Genomic DNA, 25,241 nt, shown 5'->3' on the forward strand with positions numbered 1-25,241 from the left:
CGGGCTCTGGGCTGATGGCTCAGAGCCTGGAGCCTGTTTCCGATTCTGTGTCTCCCTCTCTCTCTGCCCCTCCCCTGTTCATGCTCTGTCTCTCTCTGTCCCAAAAATAAATAAACGTTGAAAAAAAAATAATAAATAAATAAATTTTTAATTCTTTATATCTGCAGAACTGTTTTACCAAAGATCCCAAACTGCTTTATCATTTTCACAGAACCTATTAGAAGTGGGTTGAATTCAGGGACCTTAGAGAAATTCAAAAAGCTCTGTGAATTATTAGTCTTAAATAATAATTTTGGGGTATAAACAAAATTACTAACAAAAACCAATGTTGTTTCAGAATAACAATTCGTTTATGCTCCATGATCAAGTCCTTAAATACATCTTAACTGAAAAATCAGTAATCAAGTGCTCATTTATTCTACACCTTTATCACAACACACAAAGTACCTTCTGTGATAACCCACTGAGAACACATACACTCACGTCCAATGATGAATTGTTCCTCCAGTAGAAGACTCGCTATTTTATCTGATGATGTAACAGTGCTTTTTGTTTTGTTTTGTTTTGTTTTAATTATCACCACCCTAAATACCCTGCCAAAGCTGCAAGATAGGGTTTCTAAGAGTGGTAAACACATTCAACTCATCACACACTGACCACACATGTTTAATCCAGAATGTCTGAGCTCCCAAATTCTATGGATTCTGATTTCTCCTCTCTATATTAAATAGTATTTCCAAATAAATTATTTGGAAACATGCCCACTTTCCGCTTGTAATTAAAAATTAATATAGCCATTCATGCTCATATCCAGCTTAAATGAAGTACAAATTTTAAAATAACAAGCAAAGAAAATTTGCTACAGACCCACCTCTGGATAACGGGCAAATACTGGATTTTCCCACTCTGAGAACAAAGACTGAAGTGATTCTCTACCAACAGTATCATCCACAGCATCTAAGGCAGAAGGAAACAGATCAAGTTGGCATCGAGAGCCGCAGAAAAAAAGGTGAGTGGCACTCCCGTTTGCTGTGGTGCAGCGGCAAGATCAAAGATCAGACATATTGTCCCAATACACTACAAAAGTTTAGTGTTTGCTGGATCTCTAAATTGTTCTGATCTGTTACTTTTTAAGTTAGAGTTGATGACTGTATCTTTTGGCATTATAGCTTTTTCTCCAAACTATTTTCAAGAGATATTTCAGAATACAAATCCAGAAGAAACTGGTTCAAATTAGTAGTCTCACTTCCTTTAGATAAAAATATACCTTACCTATTTTTAGAAACAAAGAATCTGTAGCTTTTTTTTTGAAAATAAGGATTTTGCTTACATAAAACTACTACAATACGGAGTGTAACTCCAATCTTTAAAAATAAGAGATATTCTCTCAATCACAAGACACCACAGACTGTGCATAATCACCCAGTATTGACTTCAAGTCTGGAAAAGTAATTTCTGATCTGAATGCATGCACTGAATTACTTAGTTCTGCTGTTAAATAGGACCGTGGGGAATTACTGGTTCCAGGAAGGCACAGCTGGCCCTGATCAAGCTTAATAACACAACCCTGCTTTTTAAAAAAATTTTTTTTAGTTAGGTGGTACAGTATGTACTAGATGTCCCGGCAACCTCTGTTTTTGCCCCTACCTCTGTTATTCTGTCTCATCACAGTCCTCTCTTCCCGAGCTCTAGGAAGGAAGGGAAGAACAAGGTCGCTTCTAAAAGGATGACACTTGTACTGAGATCCTAAATGTAAAAAAGAAAACCTAGACATTTGAACTCAAAATATAAATTATTAAAAAATCAAGTTACATTAAAATCTTTCTGCACAAATGGAGTTGAGACCTGAGGCAGACTACTAAGCACGAGATTGAGAGTCAGAGTTCTTTAATGAGTTATGCTGCTAATTTAGGAACCTACATTAATGTTTAGTCCCGTTATCCATATATACCAGACAGAATGAGCACTAAAACAGATCACTGATTCTCAATGGGCACAATTTTGTACGAGAGACATTTGGCAACATGTGGTTGTCACAACCTGGGTAAGGGGTGCTACTGGTATCTAGCAGAGATAGAGGCTAGGGACTGCCAAATATTCTACATGTATAGGACGAACCCTACGACAAAGAGTTATGAGTCCAAAATGTCAAGTGTCACGGTTGATATAGCTGGTATTTGACATATACTGGTACTTAATTGTTAGCCTTCACTACTTGGTGCAACCTTCATGAGTCCCCAGGTTTATGTCTCTTATACTCAAAATGTGTTGCTATTATAACATTTATCTGATATTACGTTTACATAGCTGTCTTCCCTAATTTGACTGTGAACTCCTGAAAGCCAAGCCAGTGAATCTGCAACATAGCAGTGTGAACAATAAATGAATGAATACATGAACAGATAAATGAATGAAAAGTTCTCAATTTAAACTCCAAAGTCCAGGGGTGCCTGGGTGGCTCAGTCAGTAAGGCATCAGACTTTTGATTTCAGCTCAGGTTGTGATCTCACGGTTTGTTGAGTTCAAGCCCCACATCGGGCTCGGTGCTGATAGCATGGAGCCTGCCTGGGATTCTCTCCTCTTCTCTCTCTCTATCCCTCTCTGCTCGCTCTCTCTCTCTCTCAAAAATAAAAAAACATACATTAAAAAAAATAAACTCCAGGGGCGCCTGGGTGGCGCAGTCGGTTAAGCGTCCGACTTCAGCCAGGTCACGATCTTGCGGTCTGTGAGTTCGAGCCCCGCGTCAGGCTCTGGGCTGATGGCTCAGAGCCTGGAGCCGGTTTCGATTCTGTGTCTCCCTCTCTCTCTCTGCCCCTCCCCCGTTCGTGCTCTGTCTCTCTCTGTCCCAAAAATAAATAAACGTTGAAAAAAAAAAAAACAAAAAAAAAAAACTCCAAAGTCCAGTAATATCTGGCCTAAATTCTGCCGTCCTCTCTGAAGGATGATTGAGTTTTAGAAACAATGCCTGCATTTGACAGTTTTTGAATAGGGGCCAAAACATGATGGAACTATTATTTCTAAACAATAAATCCATTGGACAAGAACTGGAGAGATGAATTCAGAATGATAAAATGAAAGGGTAAGGTGAAATTAGGTTGTGTTATTGATAATAGAAAGGACAGAATTAGAGGCATTTTAATTTTTTTAAATTAATGTTTCTTCCTTCAAAAAAATTTTTTTAATGTTTTTATATATTAATTTTGAGAGGCAGAGAGAGACAGAGCACGAGCCGGGGAGGGGCAGAGATAGAAACACTGAATCGGAAGCAGGCTCCAGGCTCTGAGCTGTCAGCACAGAGCCCCACCGGGGGCTCGAACTCAAGAACAGTGAGGTCATGACCTGAGCCCAGGTGAGATGCTTAACCGACTGAGCCACTCAGGCACCCCAGAATTAAAGGCATTTTACAGAAAAAAAACTGCCAACGCTTGGAGACTTACACCACTCCTTAAAATTACCTGTATAGATATTCTCTCGTGTACGATTTAATTTGCCTCTTAACAATTCATCTAAGTAACGTTTTTCTGTATGGTTCAGCAGTGTCCCAACGTCCTACCACACGTTAGCCCTTTACAGAAGGTGTGACATGCAATGTGAATGGGGGAGCCATCTTTCCATGAAACTCGTTTCTATACCCAACATACTTTTTTATTTTCATTTTTCTTATGGAATTGAGTTAACAGGACACTTCAGAGACTTGCTACAAGACTTGCTAATGCAGAAAGTTAAATAGGTTGAAGTGTTTTAAACATCTAGATCGGCTCAATGGAAGCAGATGTTCATGTTGTGTGCGGCAGCTGATGTTCCCGCTTTGGTTCAGCAGCAACCATCTCAGGTTAATGTAATCGCGGCCTTTTTTGTCTCCATTTCAAAGCAGTTGCATTTCAGGAAGATGAGGTGCCAGTGCTTTAGGTTTACTTCCGATAAGCAGTCAGTATAAAACAGGACATAAAACTACATCAACTGAAAATCACGTATGTCTGTAAGAGCCACCTGAGAGTCTCAGGAGCAGTGCTGAAAAACAGTTCTCCTACTTAAAACTTTGAAAGTTACTACAGTGATTATTTTTTCATGAGGAAAAACTGGAAACCACTGAAAAATAAAGGCCTTATTTAACCTTAGACAAATCAGAGCCTCCTACTAGAGATATTCATGCTAAGGAGAATTACAAGTCAATTTACAATTACATTCATACAGTTTACATTCTTTTGCAACATTCAAGACTTTTAATATGGATGCACATTTAATGTTTATCCTCCTGATGCGAAACCAAGATTATAGCCAGATGGAAATCAGTTTTACCATCTCCCAACATCTGGCTCTCAACACACTGCCAAAACAATGTCACTTTTAATGTTGACTGAGACATGAGAACTCAAGAGTCCCAATCTAGGCTCTGATGTAGCCTTGTGGTATGATTTCAAAGCCACATTACAGTCTTCCTGAATAACGGCTACTTATAGCATAAACAGATCAAATGGATTAGCATATGTATTATAATAAACCATGTCTGAAAAGTATAGTTGGGAAAATACACATTTAACCTACATTCCAAAAAATTTATGGTCAAGTCCTTTTTTCTAAAAACACAAAAACAGTTCAAAAATATAGTACTGCACTGAGCCACAGACTTCTGGGGAAACCCAGGATGATTACAGGATCATTCTGGTTTTTCACCTGAGAGCTGCAGAGAGCAACTTCCAGAAAAATATCACACTGGCATTGCAGGTATCTTTAAAGACAAATTTCTAGGAGAGTTTTATGTTTGGGAGACAGAAGAAAGGAGGCTAGGGAAGCACTGTGGATCTTCTCAACCATTAATAGTGCCATTTTCATGAAAAATGGTCTCACCCTCCTACACATCCACACATCCACACATCCACACATCCATATACAAACACTTCCATTCTATTATGTCTTTCATTGTATTTCTAGATGTAAATAGTATTGGACCTAGAGAATCTTTATATACCATAAAACACGTTTTATAATTAAACTTGAATATGATCTATCAGCTGAGATAATCTCTTTGGACAATGATTATCTTACTCTTTGGCCATTATTACCACCTTCAAAAGCATTCCATGCCAGTGAGCACTATATATATATATATATATATATATATATATTATAGTATACTATACTATAGTATAGTATATAGCACTATATATATATATACTTACCATTCTCAAGTATGACATCCACAGCTACAGTTGTCAGGTCTTTAGTACAAGCAGTCTGAACATCCTCAGTAGGAGCAATGAATGTACTCAGTCCAGTTATTTTGTTGATGTAAACCATTCTTCCCAGGGCTACATCAAAATGCTGCTGCCAATCCAAAGAACATGTGTTTGACTCTTCATTTTCAGAACAAGTTCTTGCTATAGATTCTTCATTCTGAAAACGAGTTCCTTTTCTGTCAGCTGTGCCATCTTTTATGTGACTCATTAACATTTTACTGGGAGAGTCAGGACTTCTTGTCTGTGGGTCTGAAGCTATAAGAACATCCGTATCTTCACTGATGACTTTAGAATGACTACGGGGTAATACCAAAGGAGTTTCTGGTATCACGGAGTTCCCTGTTGTGTTGTTGTTAGAGTATGTTTTACTATCTTTATTGAAGGGATTATCCTGTGTGACAGAGTCCAACTCTGGAATGATGCCACTGTCTGTTTTTTTATACTCATTTTTAAATAACTTGCAAGAATCCAGGATTAACCCACTGCACAAGTCATGGTCTTTCCTACTAGAATCTGATTGTGGAAGTTCATTAAAATGACTCATCATTTCCAATGCTTGAGTCTCTCTTTCGGAACCTTTCATTCTGGATAATTTAGAGGCTAAAGATTTAGGATCCGAAGGTTTTCTGTTAAAATCAGATAATTCCTTTAGAGTTACAGGACTTTCTCTTAAGCAAGGAGTCTGTTGTTCCAAACAATCTTCTTCACTAGAGAATGGAAACTTCTTTGAGTAAAAGATGTGACTTACTGGCAGACAACTATTATTTGAATCATTATGTTTCATAGCAGTGATTTTACAAATGCCTGAGTTGTCTAAGTGATTCTTCTCTTTCCATGGAATGTCAGATCCAACTTGAGGACCGAGATTGGTAGAGATTTCAGAATTATTATTTTCTTCCACCTCTGTATTCAGAGGACTTTTAACCTTCCCATATTGCCTCTTAAACTTCTCTAAAGATCCCAGTTGTGACCTTAAGCTTAGCTTCTTACGGGCTATGGGTTTGGAGAAACCAATCAATTTATCTATTTTCTTACTACCATTTGAAACATATCTACACCAAGGGGAAGAAGAGGATGTGTCAAGTAATAAGCAATCCATGTGTGATTCTTTAGTACCTTCCTGAGAAACAGCAATGTTTTCACAAGTTGCTATAGGTTTGTTCTCTAGCCCATAACTTGTATTTGTTCTGCACAATTTCTTGTCAGACAGTTGAGCAAAGTCTTTACTTAAAGTGCTGGTTGGATCTTCGATGTTTGGAGTCTCAACTGAATGGCATGCTCTGTTTACAAATGTTTCTCTGGCACTCACGGGACCAGGTTGAATATAGTTTTTAAGTAAATGTTCTCTTTCAGTTGATTTAGTTTGCTCATTTTGTACCACATGAGTTATAAAGCCAGTGGAGCATAATTTAACTTGTCCATAACTAAAAATGTTTACTCTTCCACAATTACTAGGTTGTTTTTCTTTCTCTTCCTCTCTCTGAGCACCACGTACTCTCAATAACGTTGTCTCAAAAGGCAGAGGTTGGGATCCCATTTTGGTAGCGTCTTTAAATCTCTCTGATTGATTCTGAACTCCATTATTTTTCAGGATACTGGCAGCCATGCCACTAACAATAGCACTTGCTTTCTGTATTTCTAGATCTTCTCTATTCTCCTCAAAGCAGTATGATGTCTGAAAAGGGTTTACAAACATTTCTGAACTGGTTCCACATGGACTTTCTGAAGAGTTACGTTCTAAGCAAAGTTTTTTATGTTTCCCATTTTCCCCCCATTCTGATGCTTCAGCTGTCTGTTGTTGTAAGATCCTTGATTCTGAGCAAGAGCTATCTTTGTCTTGTAAAGATGACTCTGTCACTTTACCATGGCCTGGGCCATCTGATTCACAAATGTACAAGAATGAATCATTTGTGTTTTTTCTGGTAGCTTCTGAATCTCTAGAATTCTGTGTGTTTCTTCTGTTTTCTACAGTAGCTTTTCTTTTCACAGCTTTTGATTGAAAATTAAACATTTCATAGGAATCCAAAATACTATTACATGCTTCTTGGAAACTGACCTGGTCACCCTTCTCATCAGAAGACACGTGCTTCTGAAGAGTAGCACTAAATAAACTAAAATCGTTATCTTCACTAAATTCTTTAATGTCCTCACCTGATAATTCCACAAATAGTTTTTCTTTCTTTAAAAACATTTTCACTCCTTCCTGAATGCAAACCAAAATAGTATCCCAGTTCTGAAATTCAATCAGCGTTTTTGCTGGCTCCAGGCACACATCATATTCACAGAACTGACACTGCACATTGATTACATATATCCCATGGAGTTCTGGGTTAGACCGATGCCGAGGACTTGAATTCATTTGTCTAGTGGCAGAACCATTCTTTGGCTTGCATATAATACTTTCTTTCCTCAATAAAAAGTCAATGAATTTATGCAACTTTGTCCTTAAAACCAGTCTTTTGTTCACAAACAAAAATTGCATATTCTTATTGTAATGTGCTTCAGAGCTGATATAGCCGCTGAGCTCAAACTCCTTGTATTTAAATTTTACTTCTCTTAATTTTTGGGACTTACCCAGTCCATAAATTTGACAAAATCGGGAACTTATGTCTTTGGTTTTAGGAAGTTGAAGAACCATGGAACCAGAAACATCATTCCTCAAAGAGAAAGAAATGGAAGGGTGCATGAGCGAAAGAGCTTCTATCCTCTGCCTGACCTTCTCAAACTCCAGTCTAGGATCCATGCATTTCCTCCTTACAGGTAACTGGTAAAATAGGTTATATACTGTTACTGTTGTCCCGGCACTTGGTCTAGTCAGGTCAGCTTCACAAGCTTTCAGGGCTTTTCCATTCTGAAACAGTTTCACAAAAGTTTTCATTGTCTTGTTTTTCTTGGATGAAATTTCCACAGCACTGGCCATGTCAGCTATACTTGCCAAGGCCTCCCCTCGGAAACCATAAAACCTGGGATTCTCCAAGTCCTGTAGCGAGTTGCATTTACTAGTGAAATAACGATTTCCCACCTTGTCTATATCATCCCTCCCCATCCCAAATCCATTGTCTATCACTTGAACTTGGAAAGTCTCCATATTCACCCTGACAGCCACACATTTTGCTTCAGCATCAATGCTATTGAGGGCAAGTTCCTCAACACACTGGCCTAAGGAGCATATAGCCAAACCAGAACGCAATCTGGCTTGTACTTCAACTGACAAGCACTTGATCATGGCAGGTAGAAAGCTGGTTAAGAAGGCCAGGCACTGGCTTCCTTCTCTGACCGGAAATAATTGCCTATGGGAGGAAAACACACACACACAATCAAACCCTCAGAGCTACGGAGCATTATCCATTGCTCTCAAGCATAATGGAGAAATGCCATTTGAGGTAAATTAAATCTCTTATTAAACCACACTGTAAAAAACACAACAAATTGTAGCTTTGATCTCTACACAGATCACACAGCTCATGTTTAGTGCAATGGATTTAATATCCAAAGCAGCATTCGCAATTTCATAATTTTCACTGCTCCTTTCTAAATCCCACATGCCCTAAAGTGAAATCATAATCACGCTTGAAGTTGACCCATAAGACAATGTTCACAATTCTAATCACTTCACCAAAAACAGATGTCTAAATTAAATTCAGCTAGAAATTCATGAAAAAAAAATGTCCAAGCTAGTTTCATAATATTTATACATTACACAATAACCATGACTTTTAGTAAAAACTTGTAATGAATGGTTAAGACAGAAGAAATTTAAAAAATCAAATCTTTGTATCAAGAAGAGATGGGGGTCAAGAGATTATTATTATTGGTTAAATGTTGTCTCCGGGGAAAAAGACCGGGAATGCAAAACGATAAGGCAGGAATTTTCATTATGAACTTTTCTGTATCGTTTGATTTTTAGATCTTGTCCACATATTACTTTCACAAAAAGTTTTCAGAAGGTCCCTGTATTACCACTCTTTGGGTATTTACAGATGGCGGCTACAAACTACCTTCACAATAATAGTGATGGTCAGGGGCTATCTGAACTTGATTTTAAGTGTTCCCTTCAGGTAAAACATATGAAGATTATGGTGCCATTAAAGGTCTCCCTTCATAGGGGAGAGAGCAGCATGGGCTGGACCTCTCGAAGGTGGTAGGGCTAGTTCTTCAAGCCCGGACATCACAGTTATAATCGCAGAGCTGATGTTTTTTTATATAAGGAACTTTGCAGCTGGCAGCAAATGAGAGGTATTCTGAGACTACTCAACTTCACGATTTCCTTTTACAACCCAGTCTTTTCAGGGCCACAGTCAAAGGGGATGATTCGTCCCGGGTCTCGAGCTGCGAGAGCTCCGGGTCGGGGGCGGGGGGATAGGACAGCCGCCGCGGGCCCCCCAGGCTCAGGCTCCACCCCGTCCCCTCCCCCAACTCGCAGGCCGAACCCCTGCCGCCCGACGGAAGAGGCCTCCCGGAGCCCCTGCACAGCCGGGTCCGAGGAACGCTCGCGGCGGTCGCCACGGCCTTTCCGCTATTAGAAGGGCTCCCGGAATCATCCTTTCGACGCGTGCTTTTCCCCCAAGTCACCTCGAACCGCGCTTCACCAACTCCCAGTTACCCACCGCCTCGGACGCCGGGCACGCGCACGTTCGCTCGCGAGGCTCGCGCACGCGCCACGAGCATGCGCTTCTGGGAACGCGCTTGCGCGTCTGGGAACGCGCTTTCGTCGGTGACACCCAAATGCGCGTGCGTACCAGCTGTTGTCTGACTAGGCGGGGTCTCTTCACACTGGTACCCCTAGTTCTCAATCCTTATCCCCCTTTCGCATGGCGTGAGAAGCCGTTTCAAGCAGTTTTCTCTTGTTTCTGTCGTTTTCCTTCCCCCTTTCCTCCTTTGCACCTACTACCATTTAATTCAATTATATTTTATTTGTGTTTATGTCTTCTCTCACTATAATGCAAACTATTTGAAGGCAGGGATTTTATCCATTCTGTTTACTGCTGTATCCCGCTGGCCAAAAACAGTGCCTGGACGGTGAGGCACTCGATGGGTGAATAAATCCACACCCTTCCATCTTACAGAATTACAGCTTTCCAGAGCTGGAAAACACTGAGAAACTAGCTCCACCCTCTTAATGTACGGATGAGGACCCCGAGACTCCTTTCATTGACTTTTTCGTTGTGTTCCTAATGCCACTGCAGCTTATTTTCAAACTGAATAAGAACGTTAAGAACCCTGTGAGAATAGATGTTTGGGGAATTATTATTTTTTTTTAATTTTTTTTTTCAACGTTTTATTTTATTTTTGGGACAGAGAGAGACAGAGCATGAACGGGGGAGGGGCAGAGAGAGGGGGACAGAAGATCCAAAGCAGGCTATGGGCCAACAGCAGCAAGCCCGATGGCAGGCTCGAACCTGTGAACTGCAAGATCATGACCTTGAGCCTAAGTCTGACACTCAACCTACTGAGCCACCCAGGGATCCCGATATTTGGGGAATGACTAACCAATCCTCAGTTTTTGCTGTCTCGTTTTCAGAGCAATCTAGTATTTCCAAAAATTGTAATTTATGACAAACATGTTAAACTCAGTAGGCATTTGCGATCCACCTGTTTAATGACTGACCGAGACTAATCGACACATGTGAAGGGCTGGATGATGAGGCATAATCCTGAGTATTGCTTGTAGGGCTGCCATAACAAAATGCCACAGATCGAGGGGCTTAAACAATAGAAGTTTATTTTGTCTCAGTTCTGGAGGCCAGAAGGCTGAGATCAAGGTGTTGACAGGTTGATTTCTTCTGAGACCTCTCTTCTTGGCTTGTAGGTGGCAGTCTTCTCCCTCTGTCGTCACATGTTCTTTCCTCAGTGCACGTACATGTCTGTGTCCAATTTCCTTTTTTTTTTTTTTTTTTTTTAAGGACACTGGGGCATATTGGATTGGGGCTTACTCTAATGTCCTCATTTAACCTTGAGTACCTCTTGAAAGACTCTTATCTCCAGATAGTCAATTTTGAGGTTAGGACTTAAACATATGAATTTGGGATAGGGTGACATAATTTATCCCATAACATTGCTTTATATGAAATCCTTGCCCAGAGGAAAGGAATGACAGTGGGAACTCCAGAAAAGTAAAAGTAATTAGTCCAAAATGCCATTTAAACAGCTAACCTTAATAGGTGTACAATTTCCTGAAGAAAACTTCATGAAAACAATTTTTTAAAATGATTCAAAGTAATTTCTTTTTCTTTCAGCTCTCTTTAAACTACCTCAAAATTCTAACCCTCTTATTTTGCCCAAAATGAAGTTCACCAAAGAAAGTACCCTACACAGAAGGTTCTAATGTGTTTTTATTTATTAGAATTGTGAATAGTTAGTTGTCATTCTTCTATCATACATATACAGTGATATTCAAATATCTGATACTAACATAACTTACTGACAAACTCTAATACTGAACACAGAATAGTTCTATATTAACAATAAAAACAAAACCAGTGAGTTTATCTTAGAAAATTTAAATTCGGGCCATTATTTCACAATCTGGAAATCTGAGTAATCCAACTTTACGATGACTTTCTCATTCCTGAAGTTTGCTCTATCGATATGTGATTTGGGACTTCCTCTTGTCTCAAGCCATTCCTGCATATGACGCACTTTAGAGATGGGACCTTGCAATTGTCCTTGCACTGTGCCCTGGTCAGTGTTCTGGACCCAGCCAACCAATCCCAGCTTTTTACCCTCAGCCTAAGGGAAAGAAAAATATGAGAGAGAGAAAAATCCAGTGAGATTGAAAACAGTGCGACTACAATCTGTTGCCAGAATCTTGGCCTAGAATCAAGCCACTGAAACTAATTTGATATTGTCCAGAACAGTCAAAACAGAACTACAGCAAGGAGAATCTCATTGACCTTAACATGAAGAGTTGGCCACTTGACGCCATTTCCTTCTTCTACCCTATAAAACCCAGGCACTAGAAATTTTCATTATGTAATCAGTTTGGTTAAGTACTAAAGACTTAAGTACTAAAGCAAATCAGATACTTTCAAAATGATTCCCTAAGGCTGATTGTTGTTAGGATACTGGGCTGTATCTTGCTCATTTTCCTTTCTCCTAATCAAGAATCTGGTGGGTATATTAAACAGAAAAAGCATGAAGTTATCTGATCCTTCTCTTTGTCTTTAGCCAGGACCACACCTAAACAAATCCAGATGAACGAGTGTCCGTTATATCTTTAAAAATCGGGGCGCCTGGGTGGCTCGGTCGGTTAAGCGTCCGACTTGGGCTCAGGTCATGATCTCACGGTCCGTGAGTTCGAGCCCCGCGTCAGGCTCTGTGCTGACAGCTCAGAGCCCGGAGCCTGTTTCAGATTCTGTGTCTCCCTCTCTCTCTGCCCCTCCCCTGTTCATGCTCTGTCTCTCTCTGTCTCAAAAATAAATAAACGTTAAAAAAAATTTTGTTTAAATCATTATTTCCTGGGCAACTCATTCCTGTGTTCTCACTATAGAAAAACTGTCTAACCCAAAGTCTTTATGTTACATCCAAAGCCCACTTTCTATCCTCCTCCTAGGGCAGGAAAAATCATATAGTGATTAGCCTCTGAACATCAAAGTTTCATGAGACTATATAACTATTAGGTTTTTATTTGATTTTCTTTTCTTCTGTCTAAATAATCACAGCACCTTTAAATTGAATAAGTTTATGAATACCATCTAATCATTGTAGTTGCTTTTCTCTTAGCCTCCTTTCCAATGTTCTTTCCTTTAAGACATTAAACTGTGGAATGACTGAAAAACTGGGAAAGGTAGCAATGTTTACAGGTAATTTTTTTTTTTTTTGGTAAAATTTGCAAGCAGAGATATTATAAAATTTATTGTTAAAGTAACCTATGTAAATGGAAGGAATTGGGTTACAAAAGAAAATGGGAGTTAACATGATTGCGTGCCCAAATGCCAGAGTAGTGACCTAATAAATATGGGAAATTGCTGCAGTAGGCCAAAGAAAATGTTATGCATGGCAAAACCATGTTTGATGAGAAACTAAAGTATCTATCATATCAGTTATGTTCAAAGCAAAGACATGTTTGTATAATGAACAAAGAGGCTGCCGTCAAATAAGTAACCAATTTAAGGGATACAGAGAAAATTAAGGAATGAAGAAAAATAGAAGATACCTACAGCACGCATTAAGTGCCAAAATGGTGGCATTAAAAAAAAAAAAAAAAAAAAAAAAAGAACAAAAACACAGAGAATGGATTTCAAGGAAGGACTACATCCAATTGACTTTGTATAACAATTGCACTCTTCTGCTTCAAATTAACCTAGGAGGGTCCGATATCCTTAGATCTTAGAAGTTACCTTATATGGTAACTAGATATAATAATGATTATATTAAGTTTTGAGCAGGAGTTTATAAAGTCACAATAATCTTTAAATTGCAATGTGATTTATCTGAACTCCTGAGAGCAGAAAAAAACACTCCCAAGTTTGATTGGTGTTGAGAATGAGAATTTCCTATAGGAGTTTCCTGTAGGTTTTATTTGTGCATTTGATTCTGTTCTTATTTTCTTTTTATTTTTTCAATTTTTTTTTTGACGTTTATTTATTTTTGAAACAGAGAGAGACAGCATGAACAGGGGAGGGGCAGAGAGAGAGGGAGACACAGAATCTGAAACAGGCTCCAGGCTCTGAGCTGTCAGCACAGAGCCTGACGCGGGGCTCGAACTCACGGACCGTGAGATCATGACCTGAGCCGAAGTCAGACGCTTAACCGACCAAGCCACCCAGGCGCCCCTATTTTTATTTTTTCAAAAATGTATTTATTTGTTTTGAGAGAGGCAGAGACAGCACAAGTGGGGGAGGGGCAGAGAGGGAGGAAGAGAGAGAGAATCCCAAGCAGGCTGTCAGTGCAGAGCCCAACACAGGGCTTGAACCCACAAAAGCCTGAGATCATGACCTGAGCCAAAACCAAGAGTTGGATGCTTAACCAACTGAGCCACCCATGTGCCCCTGTTCTTATTTTTATTTTTAAAGTCTATTTATTTATTTTGAGAGAGAAAACAGGGGAGAGTCAGAGAGAGAGAGGGAGGGGCACCTGGGTGGCTCAGTTGGTTGAGCATCTGACTCTTGATTTCCACTCAAGTTATGATCTCACCGTTTGTGGGATCAAGCCCTGTGTTGGGCTCTGTACTGACAGCTCAGAGCCTGCCTGGGATTTTCTCTTTCTCTCTCCCTGGCTTTTGTGTGTGCACTTTCTCTCTCTCTCTCAAAATAAATACACTATAAATACATACATACATACATACATACATACTTAAAAACCTTTTTTAAAAAAGAAAGAGAGATGGGGCACCTGGGTGTCTCAGTCGGTTAAGCGGCCGACTTCAGCTCAGGTCATGATCTCACGGTCCGTGAGTTCGAGCCCCACATCGGGCTCTGTGCTGACAGCTCAGAGCCTGGAGCCTGTTTCAGATTCTGTGTCTCCCTCTCTCTGACCCTCCCCCGTTCATGCTCTGTCTCTCTCTGTCTCAAAAAAATAAAATAAACGTTTTAAAAAAATAAATAAATAAAAATAAAAAAGAAAGAGAGAGAGAGGGAGAGAATCCCAAGCAGGCTCTGCTTACCACAGAGCCCAACATAGGGCTTGGTCTCACAGAAGTAAGATCACAACCTGAGCTGCTATCAAGAGTTGGACGCTTAACCTACTGAGCCACCTAGGTTCCCCTATTCTGTTCTTATTTTTAAATGATAGTATATTTTTAAGTGATAGCGTAATGTTGCTGAATCATGTTCAGTTTTGAATATCTATCTAAATAAATGAAGAGTATTTGTTCCTAAGAAAATTGCAGGAAGCTAATTCTTCCTCATAACCATATTCTGAAAACATTATTTTAAGGAATATAATCACCAACTCCAGTCTCAATCTAAAAAGAAAGTCCTTGCAGGGGCACCTGGGTGGCTCGGTCAGTTGAGCGTCCGACTTCGGCTCAGGTCATGATCTAGCGGTTTGTGGGTTTGAGCCCCGCGCCGGGCTCTGTGCTGACAGCTCGGAGCCTGGAGCCTGCTTCCAATTCTGTGTCTCCCTCTCTCTCTGCCCTTCCCCTGCTCATGCTCTGTCTCTCAAAAATAAATAAATGTAAATAAATAAATAAATAAATAAATAAATAAATAAATAAATAGAAAGTCCTTTCAGATCAATAACCTAGACTTCCATCTTAGGAAACTAGAAAATGAAGATCAAGCCAAAATTCAAAACAAGCAGAAAGATAAAAATAATAAAGATTAGGGTAGGGGCTAATAAAATAGAGAATGGAAAAAAAGAGAAAAATCAATGAAACAAAAAGTTGGTTCTTTAGAAAGATCAACAAAAATTGCCAAACCTTTAGCTAGACTGATAAAGAAAAAGAGAGAGAAGGCTCAAATTACTAAAATCAGTAATTAAAGAGGGGACATCACCATCAAGCTTACGAAAATAAAAAGGATTATAAGGGAATACCATAAACAATTGGGTAGCAACAAATTACATAACTTAGATGAAAAGGGAAGATTCTTAGAAAGACTCAAACTACTGAAACTGGCTCAAGAAGAAATAGACAATCTGAATAGACCTGTACTAAATAAAGAGACTGACTCTGCCCCTCCCCCGTTCATGCTCTGTCTCTCTCTGTCTCAAAAATAAATAAATGTTAAAAAAATAAAAATAAAAAAATAAAGAGACTGAATTAGTAATTTAAAACTCCCCACAAAGAAAAGCCCAGGACTAAATGGCTTCAGAGGTGAATTATATCAAATGTTTAAAGAAGACTCTTTCACCAACCCTTCACAAATTCTTCCACAAAACAAAAGAAAACTCTTCCCAAATCATTCTATTAAGCCAGTATTACCCTCACATCAAAACTGGGCAAAGACACCACAAGAAAAAAAAAACAACCCCAAAACTATAAGCTAATATTACTTGTGAATATGGATGCAAAACTCAACAAAACATGAACAAACCAAATACAGCAACATATAAAAAGGATGGCACACCAAAGAAAAATTGGGGTTTATCAAGGTTGGTTCAACATAGAAAAATCAATACACTATAGCTTAAAAAATCATATTAATTATAAGCATGATATTAATAAAACAATGTAACATACCATATTAGCAAATAAAACAGAAACTGGATGAAACCAGATGATCATGTCATAGATGAAGGAAAAGCATTTGACAAAATTGAACACTCAAACTCGGAATAGAAGGGAACATCCTCAACCTAATAAAAAGGCATCTGTGAAAAACCCACAGCTAACATCATAACTAATAGTGGAAGGTTGAACACTTTCTCCTGTGATCAGGAACAAGACAAGTGGCCCTTGCCACATCTACTTAATATTATACTGGAGGTTCTAGCCAGGGCAGGGAAGAAGAAATAAAAGGCATTCAAAGTGGAAAAGAAGATGTAAAACTACCTTTACTCACAGATGACATATCTCATATACAGAAAAATCTTAGGGGATAAACTCACACACACAAATTAGAACTAGTAAACAAGTTCACAAGATTGCAGGATATAAGATCAATATGCAAAAATCAATTGTATTTCTATACACTGTCAACGAACAATGAAAAATGAAACTAAGGGAACAGTTCCATTTATAATAGCATTGAATATAATACATTTCTTTTTTTTTTTATTAAAAAAATTTTTTTTAACGTTTATTTATTTTTGAGACAGAGAGAGATAGAGCATGAGCGGGGAAGGGTCAGAGAGAGGGAGACACAGAATCCGAAACAGGCTCCAGGCTCTGAGCTGTCAGCACAGAGCCCAACGCGGGGCTTGAACTCACGGACCGTGAGATCATGACCTGAGCCGAAGTCAGCCGCTCAACAGACTGAGTCACCCAGGGGCCCCGAATATAATACATTTCTTAGGACTAAATTTAACAAAAGAAGTACCAGATTTACTTATGGACAACTATAAAATATTGTTGAAAGAAATTAAAGAAAATGTAAATAAATGGAAAGACATCCCATGCTCAAAAATGGAAGACAATATTGTTAAGATGACAATACTTCCTAAATTGATCTACAGATTTTTAGAAATTTTTTAAAATGCTTATTTATTTTTGAGAGAACGAGAGATAGAGTGCAAGCAGGGTAGGGGCGGAGAGAGAGGGAAACACAGAATCTGAAGCAGGTTCTGAGTTGTCAGCACAGAGCCCAATGCAGGGCTTGAACCCACGAACTGAGAGATCATGACCTGAGCCGAAGTCAGACACTTAATCAACTGAGCCACCCAGGCGCCCCATGATCTACAGATTTTAAGCAGTCTCTATTAAAATCCCAGCTGCCTTCTTGTAGAAATTGACAAATTAATTGTAAGATTCACATGGAAACATAAAGGACCCAGAATAGACAAAAATAATCTTGAAAAGGAAGAACAAATCTGAAGGACTCACACATCCCAATTTCAAAATTTACTTCAAAGCTACAATAATCAAGACAGCATGGCACTGACATAAGGGGTGAGGGGACGGTAGAGAAAGATGGGCTATAATACTGCCGGGTCCTTTCCCTCAACAACTTTAATCTTTGACGCTATCACCTCAATTTACTAAGACACAGGAATTTACACTGCATACTTGGTACCAAAGCTAATTGGAACATAGCTCTTGCTTTAACTTTTCAGCAGTTCTCTTTTTCAACAAGCACTTCATGTATGAGTATGAAACAGGGGGAACTGATTTGCAAGTGATTGGAAAAAGAGGTATGACATATACCATTCATATTTCGAAGATGCAGGATTGAATTTTCTGTCCCACAGTACCAGGACTGTGACACTTCTTGTTCTTCAGTCTTAACTCATTATCTTTGGGGTTGGCAATACAGTGGGAAGGCCTGATATCCTCTTACAGAGACAGAAAGCAAACTGAGATTGCAGCTGTGTGTGCAAGTTGAGGGTAGGTGAGTGACATTAAGGCAGAGGTAGAGTCTGGCTGTCAATGGTTTGTTCATGTCCACAATTACTCTCTATTACTCTAGTAGGAATACTAGACTCCATGTTCAATGTTACCATTACTTACCCTGGGATACATAAGGTATTTTTATTAGAAAAGCTTTAGCTTGGGGCGCCTGGGTGGCGCAGTCGGTTGAGCGTCCGACTTCAGCCAGGTCACGATCTCGCGGTCCATGAGTTCGAGCCCCGCGTCGGGCTCTGGGCTGACAGCTCAGAGCCTGGAGCCTGTTTCCGATTCTGTGTCTCCCTCTCTCTCTGACCCTCCCCCATTCATGCTCTGTCTCTCTCTGTCCCAAAAATAAATAAACGTTGAAAAAAAAAAAAATTTAAAAAAAAAAAAAAAAAAAAAAAAAAAAAAGCTTTAGCTTGAAAAGGTAACTCTTCTTTCAAAGCCATAATGAGTAGGAAGGAATCAAGTGGGGGAATGGGGTAGATGGAAGAAATAAAAGAGGTCTGAAGAAAATGCAGCAGCTGCAGAGGAAACAATTACATAAATTGCATAATTTATCAACAGTTTCATCTAAATGCCATCTGACCAATGTTAGCTTTCCTACAAGAATTGTGATTTCGTTTGATGAGGCCACAACAGGGAGAACTGGGAAAGCCCTCGATTCCCCTGGGGAAGAGAGATGCTCATTAATAAGGGTTTAGGTACTCTGGTACCATTGTCAGGAAAGACCGATAGTAACAGCAGATGATTCTGCCATTTACATTGTATTTCACTCACTACAAAGCATTTTCATACCCATTGCTCTACAAAATACCATGCGGCTACCAGACGGCCAGCGTCTCCCAAAACACATTTGTTAGGAACACTGTCTCTTGTTCCCATACACATAGCCTAGCTATGTCCCCAAAGCTTGTAGGCCACATACCTGAGTGTATTTGCGGAAAAACACCCCTTGGACCTTCCCAAAAATCTCATAATCCACTGATATCAGGGTGTCCCCTTCTGCCATGTTCATGCTCATACCTGTCAGGGACCAGAAAAGCAGAAAAGTAAAGGGCTCGGTATCTTATTCCAGGACCCCAAATCCTGAAGAAGAAAGGGCCATACCCACACGTCTCCATCTGTAACCCCTGCGACCTCTCCCTGATATAATGATCCTCGAACTTCAGAGCACAGAAGCGAATACGTGCAAGCGCGGATATTGTAAGTGACAGGAAATCACCCAAGCCGAAGAGCTTCGGGTCACAAATGCCCACAGAGGCCCCTGTTGGGGCAATTACCTGCTTATCCAACTACCGTCCTAAACCCATCTCTCACCTGGCTCCCTCTCCATCCCTTCCTCTTCCCACGGACCTGGTCCCCTCGGCCACCAGAATCACCTCCTACCAACATTTTAGGGGTAATCAAACTATGAGCACGCCACGGGGCCCTGTCCCAGGCTCACCCTCCACGTCCTCTTGTCAGGCGCAAGGGACTACACCGGCGACCCGCACCCCAACGGTTCCCACAGTCCGGTAACCTCGGCGCCCGGAAGCCTAGAGAACGGCTCCTCCTTCGCTGTCTCCCATGCCCATCACCTCGTATGGCCAATCAGAAACGGCGCCCTCGGTTCAGGGCCCGCCCAGAAGGCGGGATTTCCATCGGGCTAGTCTGGGAGCGCCGGTAAACCTTGGGTCCGGGATCTGTCCAGAGTCTTAGCTCTCATTCTACAGACACAGGCCTCCCCCCACCTCGGTGTCTAAGCGCACCCCTTTTCTCATTTTTCTCGTGGGGAGAAAGACACACGTGAAGAAGCACTTGAGATAAATTTATTCACTCAGTGAATATTTACTGAAAGCGTTCTGTGTCCCAGGCACATTTCTAGGTGGTTGACCTACATTAGTGGACAAAAAGGATCACTGACTGGTCGGGAGGAGCTTAAATTTTGGAAGTGGGAGATAGATGATAGACATTAAATACCATAAACAAATAAATTGAATAGGACACATTGGCAATCCTGCATTGATTAAGTCTAACAGCATCATTTTTTTTTTTTTTTTTCCAGCAGCATTTGCTCACTTTGTGTCTCTGAGTTACCCCTTGGTAATTCTCACGATACATCAAACTTTTTAATCATTATCATATTTGTTATGGTGATCTATGATCAGTGATTATGACTCACTGAAAGCTCAGATAATGGTTAGCATTTTTTAGCAAAGTATTTTTCAAATTAAGGTGTGGGCACTTTTTAAAGACATAATGCAATTGCATACTTAAGAGACTACAATATAATACACTGGGAAAGCAATGCATATAAAAGTTATATTTCTATTTGATTCACTTTATCGCTACCTTCACTTTATTGCAGTGATCTGGAACAGAGCCCATGATGTCTCTGAGGTATGCCTGGTACCTTTCTGCCCTTTTTCTTTCAGTTCTCTTCAAATTTTGGGCCATGCCCAAGTCTGGAATCGGTAGCAAGGGAGATAAGTGAATAGAGAGGTCCCAACGGCAGTTATTTTTCCTTCTGTGCTTCTGGAAGCTGCCCATGAAATTCTATCTTGCTATGAAAACTCCAAATAATGCTTATCTAAATCAACCAAGCACAAGCACAAGCAAAATAACGCATGGCCCTGGAATCACAATTGAATCAATCAATCTAAGCCAAATGACCACAATGCATGAATTTCTTTCCAGAAAAGGGAATTGTCAAGGGGGTCGTGGCTGATTGTTAAAAGTACAGTCATCTTACAGGCATTTGAATACAGCTATCCTTATGATTAAGAATGCGTGTGAAGGAAAACTGTGGTGTTTATTGTTCCTCTTTGGATTGCTTGTATACATTACATCCTTTCATAATATAAGACTCCATATGTGATTATTCCAGGAAGGCAGACTTGGCGAGGTGAGTTGGATTTGCAACAGAAGTCATAAAGATTAACCATTTTGCTTGTTCCCCCACTGAAAAGTGAGGATCCAGATCCTGAGGAATCATATAACCTTAGTGGGGGTGAAGGTGGGGTGGGAAGCAAGATTGAATGTTATACTTGGAATATTTGAAAATAATGCTAAACAGGGGCGCCTGGGTGGTGCAGTCGGTTAAGCGTCCGACTTCAGCCAGGTCACGATCTCGCGGTTCGTGAGTTCGAGCCCCGTGTCAGGCTCTGGGCTGATGGCTCAGGGCCTGGAGCCTGTTTCCGATTCTGTGTCTCCCTCTCTCTCTGCCCCTCCCCCATTCATGCTCTGTCTCTCTCTGTCCCAAAAATAAATAAACGTTGAAAAAAAAAAGAAAGAAAGAAAGAAAATAATGCTAAACAGAGTGCCTGACTGATGTTATTTCTTTCTCTAAAATTCATTTTTAATGTTTATTTTTGAGAGAGAGAGAGAGAGAGAGAGAGAGAACAAGCAGGAGAGGGGCAGAGAGAGAGAGGGAGACACAAAATCTGAAGCAGGCTCCAGGCTCTGAGCTGTCAGCACAGAGCCCAATGTGAGGCTCGAACTCATAAACTGCGAGATCATGACCTGAGCTGAAGTTGGATGCTTAACTGACGGAGCCACCCAGGCGCCCCTCTAAAATTCATTAAAAAAAAAAAAAAAAAAAAAAGACAAAAAAATCCCAAAGCAAAACAAAACAAAAAACTAGTTTCTCTATAGAATTAAAAAAAAAAAAAAAAAAAAAAAAAAAAAAACAACTATTGTCTACTACATATGGGACATACATAGAATATACAAAGAAATATGCAAAGATGAATGATATATAATTTTGTCCTCAAAGAATTTATTTAGGGGGTGCCTGAGTGGCTCAGTTGGTTGAATGTCTGACATCAGTTCAGGTCATGATCTCACAGTTTGTGAGTTTGTGCCCCGCATTGGGCTTGCTGCTGTCAGCACAGAGCCCACTTCAGATCTTCTATTCCCTTCTCTCTCTGTCCCTCTCCCTCTTGCACTCTCACTCTCAAAAATAATAAGTAAAACACTTAAAAATTTTTTAAAGGGTTTATTTAGTATAAGGGATGAATATGCATGCAAATAAAGTGTACAACATGCTCATCAATTCCACGACCATCCACTGAGAGCTCATCATGAGTCAGCCCTGTCCTGCCACAAGGACAGAAGATATCTGAAAGTGCAAAGGAGCAAAAAGATTCATTTTGACTGGGAAGATTGGGAAAGTGTTCTTGGAGGAAGCAGCACATCATCCAAGGTTACACAACCACGACCAGTAAGTGATAGAGCTGGGATTTACTTCCAGCAGTCTGAGTACAGAGCCCACTCCCAGAAATGTTACGCTCTCCCACCTTCCAGTGCATGGAACTTGAGGCAAGTTAGTACTGCTGAGATAAGAAAGTGGGGGGGGGGGGGGGGCGGGGAGTGCAAGTAGTCAGGTGTGGCTGGACCAGGGGTTCTCAACCCTGGCTGAACAATAGGACATTGGGGGAAGCTTTTCAAAATACCAATACCCAGGTCTCACCCCAGAAATCGCTTTCCAGGGAGTCCTAAAGCTCAGCCAGGGGTGCTATCCACTGGGCTAGACTCTGGAGAGGCAGGGTTGGAAAGGTAGACTGGACCTCATCTGGCAGATCCAAAAACCACGTTAAGTTATGTGTTCCAACTTGAAGGGGAAAGATAAAGAAGGTATAAGTAAAGATATAGGTAAAGAAGAAGCCACTAGGTAGGAGAATGATGGGGGTCAGAGGTAGTTGGATAACTGCTCTGGCAGCAGCATAAAAAATGAGCTTTGGGAACAGATGTTGCAAGCAAGAATAGCAGTTAGGAGAGTGATGCTGTCTGAATGAAAACTGAGGAAGAACTCACCAAGGACAGTAGAAATATAAAGGAACAGTCACAGGGGCACCAGGACGGCTCATTTGGTTTAGCAACCGACTCTAGGTTTCGGCTCAGGTCACGATCTCATGGTTCATGAGTTTGAGCCCTGCATTGGGTTCTGCGATGTTTGAGCCTGTTTGGCATTCTTTCGCTCCCCCTCTTTCTCTGCTGCGCACACACACACTCTCTCAAAATAAATAAATAAATGTAAAAAAAAAACCAAACAAACAAGAAAGAAACAGTCATGTATGAGACATTGCAGAATAAATTCAACAGAACCTGCTGACTAAACAGAAGGGGTGACCAAAGGGAAGGAGTAGAAGACGACACGCTATCAGCATGAAGGAGAACCCCGGACAAGACGTAGATGGGGAAATGGGGAGATGATCATGAGTTTGTTTTCTGTCATACCGAGTTTGAGGTTCCTGAGGAACGCTCATGTGAAGGTGATACACGGGCTGTTGGAAATTTGAGTCTGTAACCAAGGAGAGAGTGTTAAGGTGGATATCATTTAAACATAGGTGAGACCAGAAATGTCAGCATTTGGTTGAAATCATTAAGGAAGAGAATGTCTGGAACTGCATATATATGAGAAACCAGAGGGCTTTGGAGAACACCAAATTTGGGAGGCAGGTGAGGAAAAGACATAAATGTCAGAGACCTGGAAGAAGGTGGAGGAAACACATGAAAGAAGAAACCAAGAAGACACCAGAGCAAGTGAGAAGAGAGTTCCAAGGGAGGGAAAAATCAATGATGGCAGATGAATAGGCTGAAGAAATAGCTTTTGTCTTTGGCTATCGGGAAGTCACTGGCAGCCTGGCAGTTAAAGAAAATGGAAATGGTGGAAGCCAGACCACAACGGACTGGACAATGAGGGCAGATGAGAGAGTGGGGACCGCAAATGTACAGCTATCTATCAAGAAGTCTTGTGGAGAAGAGGAGAAATGAAGGGGAACCTAAGATGAGAAGCAGCAGGTCACGGGAAGTGCGGTTTGTTTCACAGGGGAAAGTTAAACATATGTTAAAACCAAAGAGAAGGAGTGTGGGGGTAAGATACAACTTGAAGTAAACAAGATGGAGGGATAAAGTGATGGAGGCAATTCCTGGAGGGTACCGGAAGGGACTCATTCAACAGAACTCATGCGAAGAGAAAGATTCTTTTCCCTCAGAAGCAGGAGGGAAGGAATGCAAGATGGAGGGGGGCACCCTGGGAAATTCTGGCAGACTGGAGGGGAGCTGGAGGAGTTGATGACAGGCAGGCCAGATGCTGAGATAATTGGGACCGTCGGAGTAGCGGGAAACGTCTGAAACTGCATATACAGAGAAGGCAGTAGAATCAGCTAGGAAAGAAAAGAAGGAATCAGAAAGGACTGCCCTGGAGGGCCCACCAAGGAATTTCTCTGAAACATATAAAGCTGTAATATGACATGTTGAAGCATTAACACCGACTACTGCTGTCCATTTTATTTCCCATGTGCATTAATCTTTTGAGTAGTTACAGGAAAAAAGTAAACTGCCTGTTTCAAACAGCTTACACAAATGAACTGAAGCATGAAGACAAATAAACGCTCTCCTAATGTTAACAAGTTATAGAATATCATTTAGTGTTGAAACCAAGTTATACAGATTATTTTCGATCTGGTAGTTCACTTTATTATCATTACACTTGGCTGAGTCACTGTTGGGCCCCACAAAGAGACGGCCAGAGTTACCACGTGAGAGTAGAACATTATATCAAAATAATTAGCTTGGCTACAAAAACTACCTCGGAGAGATACTGAGTAGCAAAACCTAGCCAAGTTGCTAAAATTTGACCGCAAGTTCCACACTAGTGGGGAAGAAAAGCACAGATGGACAGCCATACCTGGGGCCCGTACAAAGCAGCCGAGCGTGCTAAGAAAGGCTATCAGCAGGCCCACTCCCGCTAAGTGGGCGGACACCGGAATCCTGCGGCAGAACGACTCCAAGGCACATCTAGGGGCTCTGTCTTTTGCCAGAGAAGGGCACACCACAGGGTCTGGGAGCATCGTTCTCAGAAAAATACAAGTTCTTTGATGGAGCCCCAGAAGAGCCTCTCCCGCCCCCTCTCCCGTTCCCCAAGGGCAGGGCGGGACAGAGCTGCAGAGTTGGCGGGACACCGGGTCAAGTGACACTCAAACTGACCACACCCCCCCTCCCCCCGCGGGCGGCTCCCGACCGCATGCGGACTGCGCCTGCGCGCGCTGGCCGGGCTGCGTTCGCGGCTAGAGAAGGGGCGGGGCGCGCAC

General features: G+C 40.9%; 2 protein-coding genes and 1 long non-coding RNA gene across 10 annotated transcripts in view; 1 reads left to right on the forward strand and 2 right to left on the reverse strand.

The window, feature by feature from the left end:
* The window catches only part of MLH3 (mutL homolog 3), a 28,018-nt gene extending 18,102 nt beyond the window's left edge, over positions 1-9,916 (reverse strand). For 2 of the 7 annotated variants that reach the window (XM_045451521.1, XM_045451519.1), the window contains exons 1-4: positions 9,810-9,891; positions 5,181-8,527; positions 1,648-1,746; positions 872-957 (exon numbers count right to left, since the gene is read on the reverse strand). In XM_045451521.1, the coding sequence (XP_045307477.1) occupies positions 872-957; positions 1,648-1,746; positions 5,181-8,463 (3,468 nt within the window). In that variant the 5' untranslated portion in view covers positions 8,464-8,527; positions 9,810-9,891. Of the gene's footprint in view, positions 1-871; positions 958-1,647; positions 1,747-5,180; positions 8,528-9,809 lie in introns of those variants that run through there. The other 5 variants (XM_045451520.1, XM_045451523.1, XM_045451522.1 and 2 more) reach the window with 5 other exon arrangements.
* LOC123584087 lies at positions 7,885-10,305 on the forward strand. Its single transcript, XR_006705151.1, has 2 exons — positions 7,885-7,997; positions 9,661-10,305. It is a non-coding gene; the product is annotated as an uncharacterized LOC123584087 (long non-coding RNA).
* A 1,246-nt stretch (positions 10,306-11,551) lies between these two features.
* Positions 11,552-25,091, reverse strand: ACYP1 (acylphosphatase 1). Of its 2 annotated transcripts, none has more exons than XM_045451539.1 (3): positions 24,839-25,091; positions 19,094-19,191; positions 11,552-11,966 (listed from the first exon to the last, which is right to left on the reverse strand). In XM_045451539.1, exons 1-3 carry the CDS (start codon positions 24,999-25,001, stop codon positions 11,751-11,753), a joined length of 477 nt encoding a protein of 158 aa, XP_045307495.1. In that variant the 5' UTR covers positions 25,002-25,091; the 3' UTR covers positions 11,552-11,750. The 2 variants fall into 2 exon arrangements, with proteins under 2 accessions (XP_045307495.1, XP_045307496.1); XM_045451540.1 differs by lacking the exon at positions 24,839-25,091 and adding an exon at positions 19,613-19,742.
* Between the last annotated feature and the right edge of the window lie 150 nt (positions 25,092-25,241).

Source organism: Leopardus geoffroyi, chromosome B3 (assembly GCF_018350155.1).
Source record: "Leopardus geoffroyi isolate Oge1 chromosome B3, O.geoffroyi_Oge1_pat1.0, whole genome shotgun sequence".
In the NCBI taxonomy this organism is placed as follows: Eukaryota; Metazoa; Chordata; class Mammalia; order Carnivora; family Felidae; genus Leopardus; species Leopardus geoffroyi.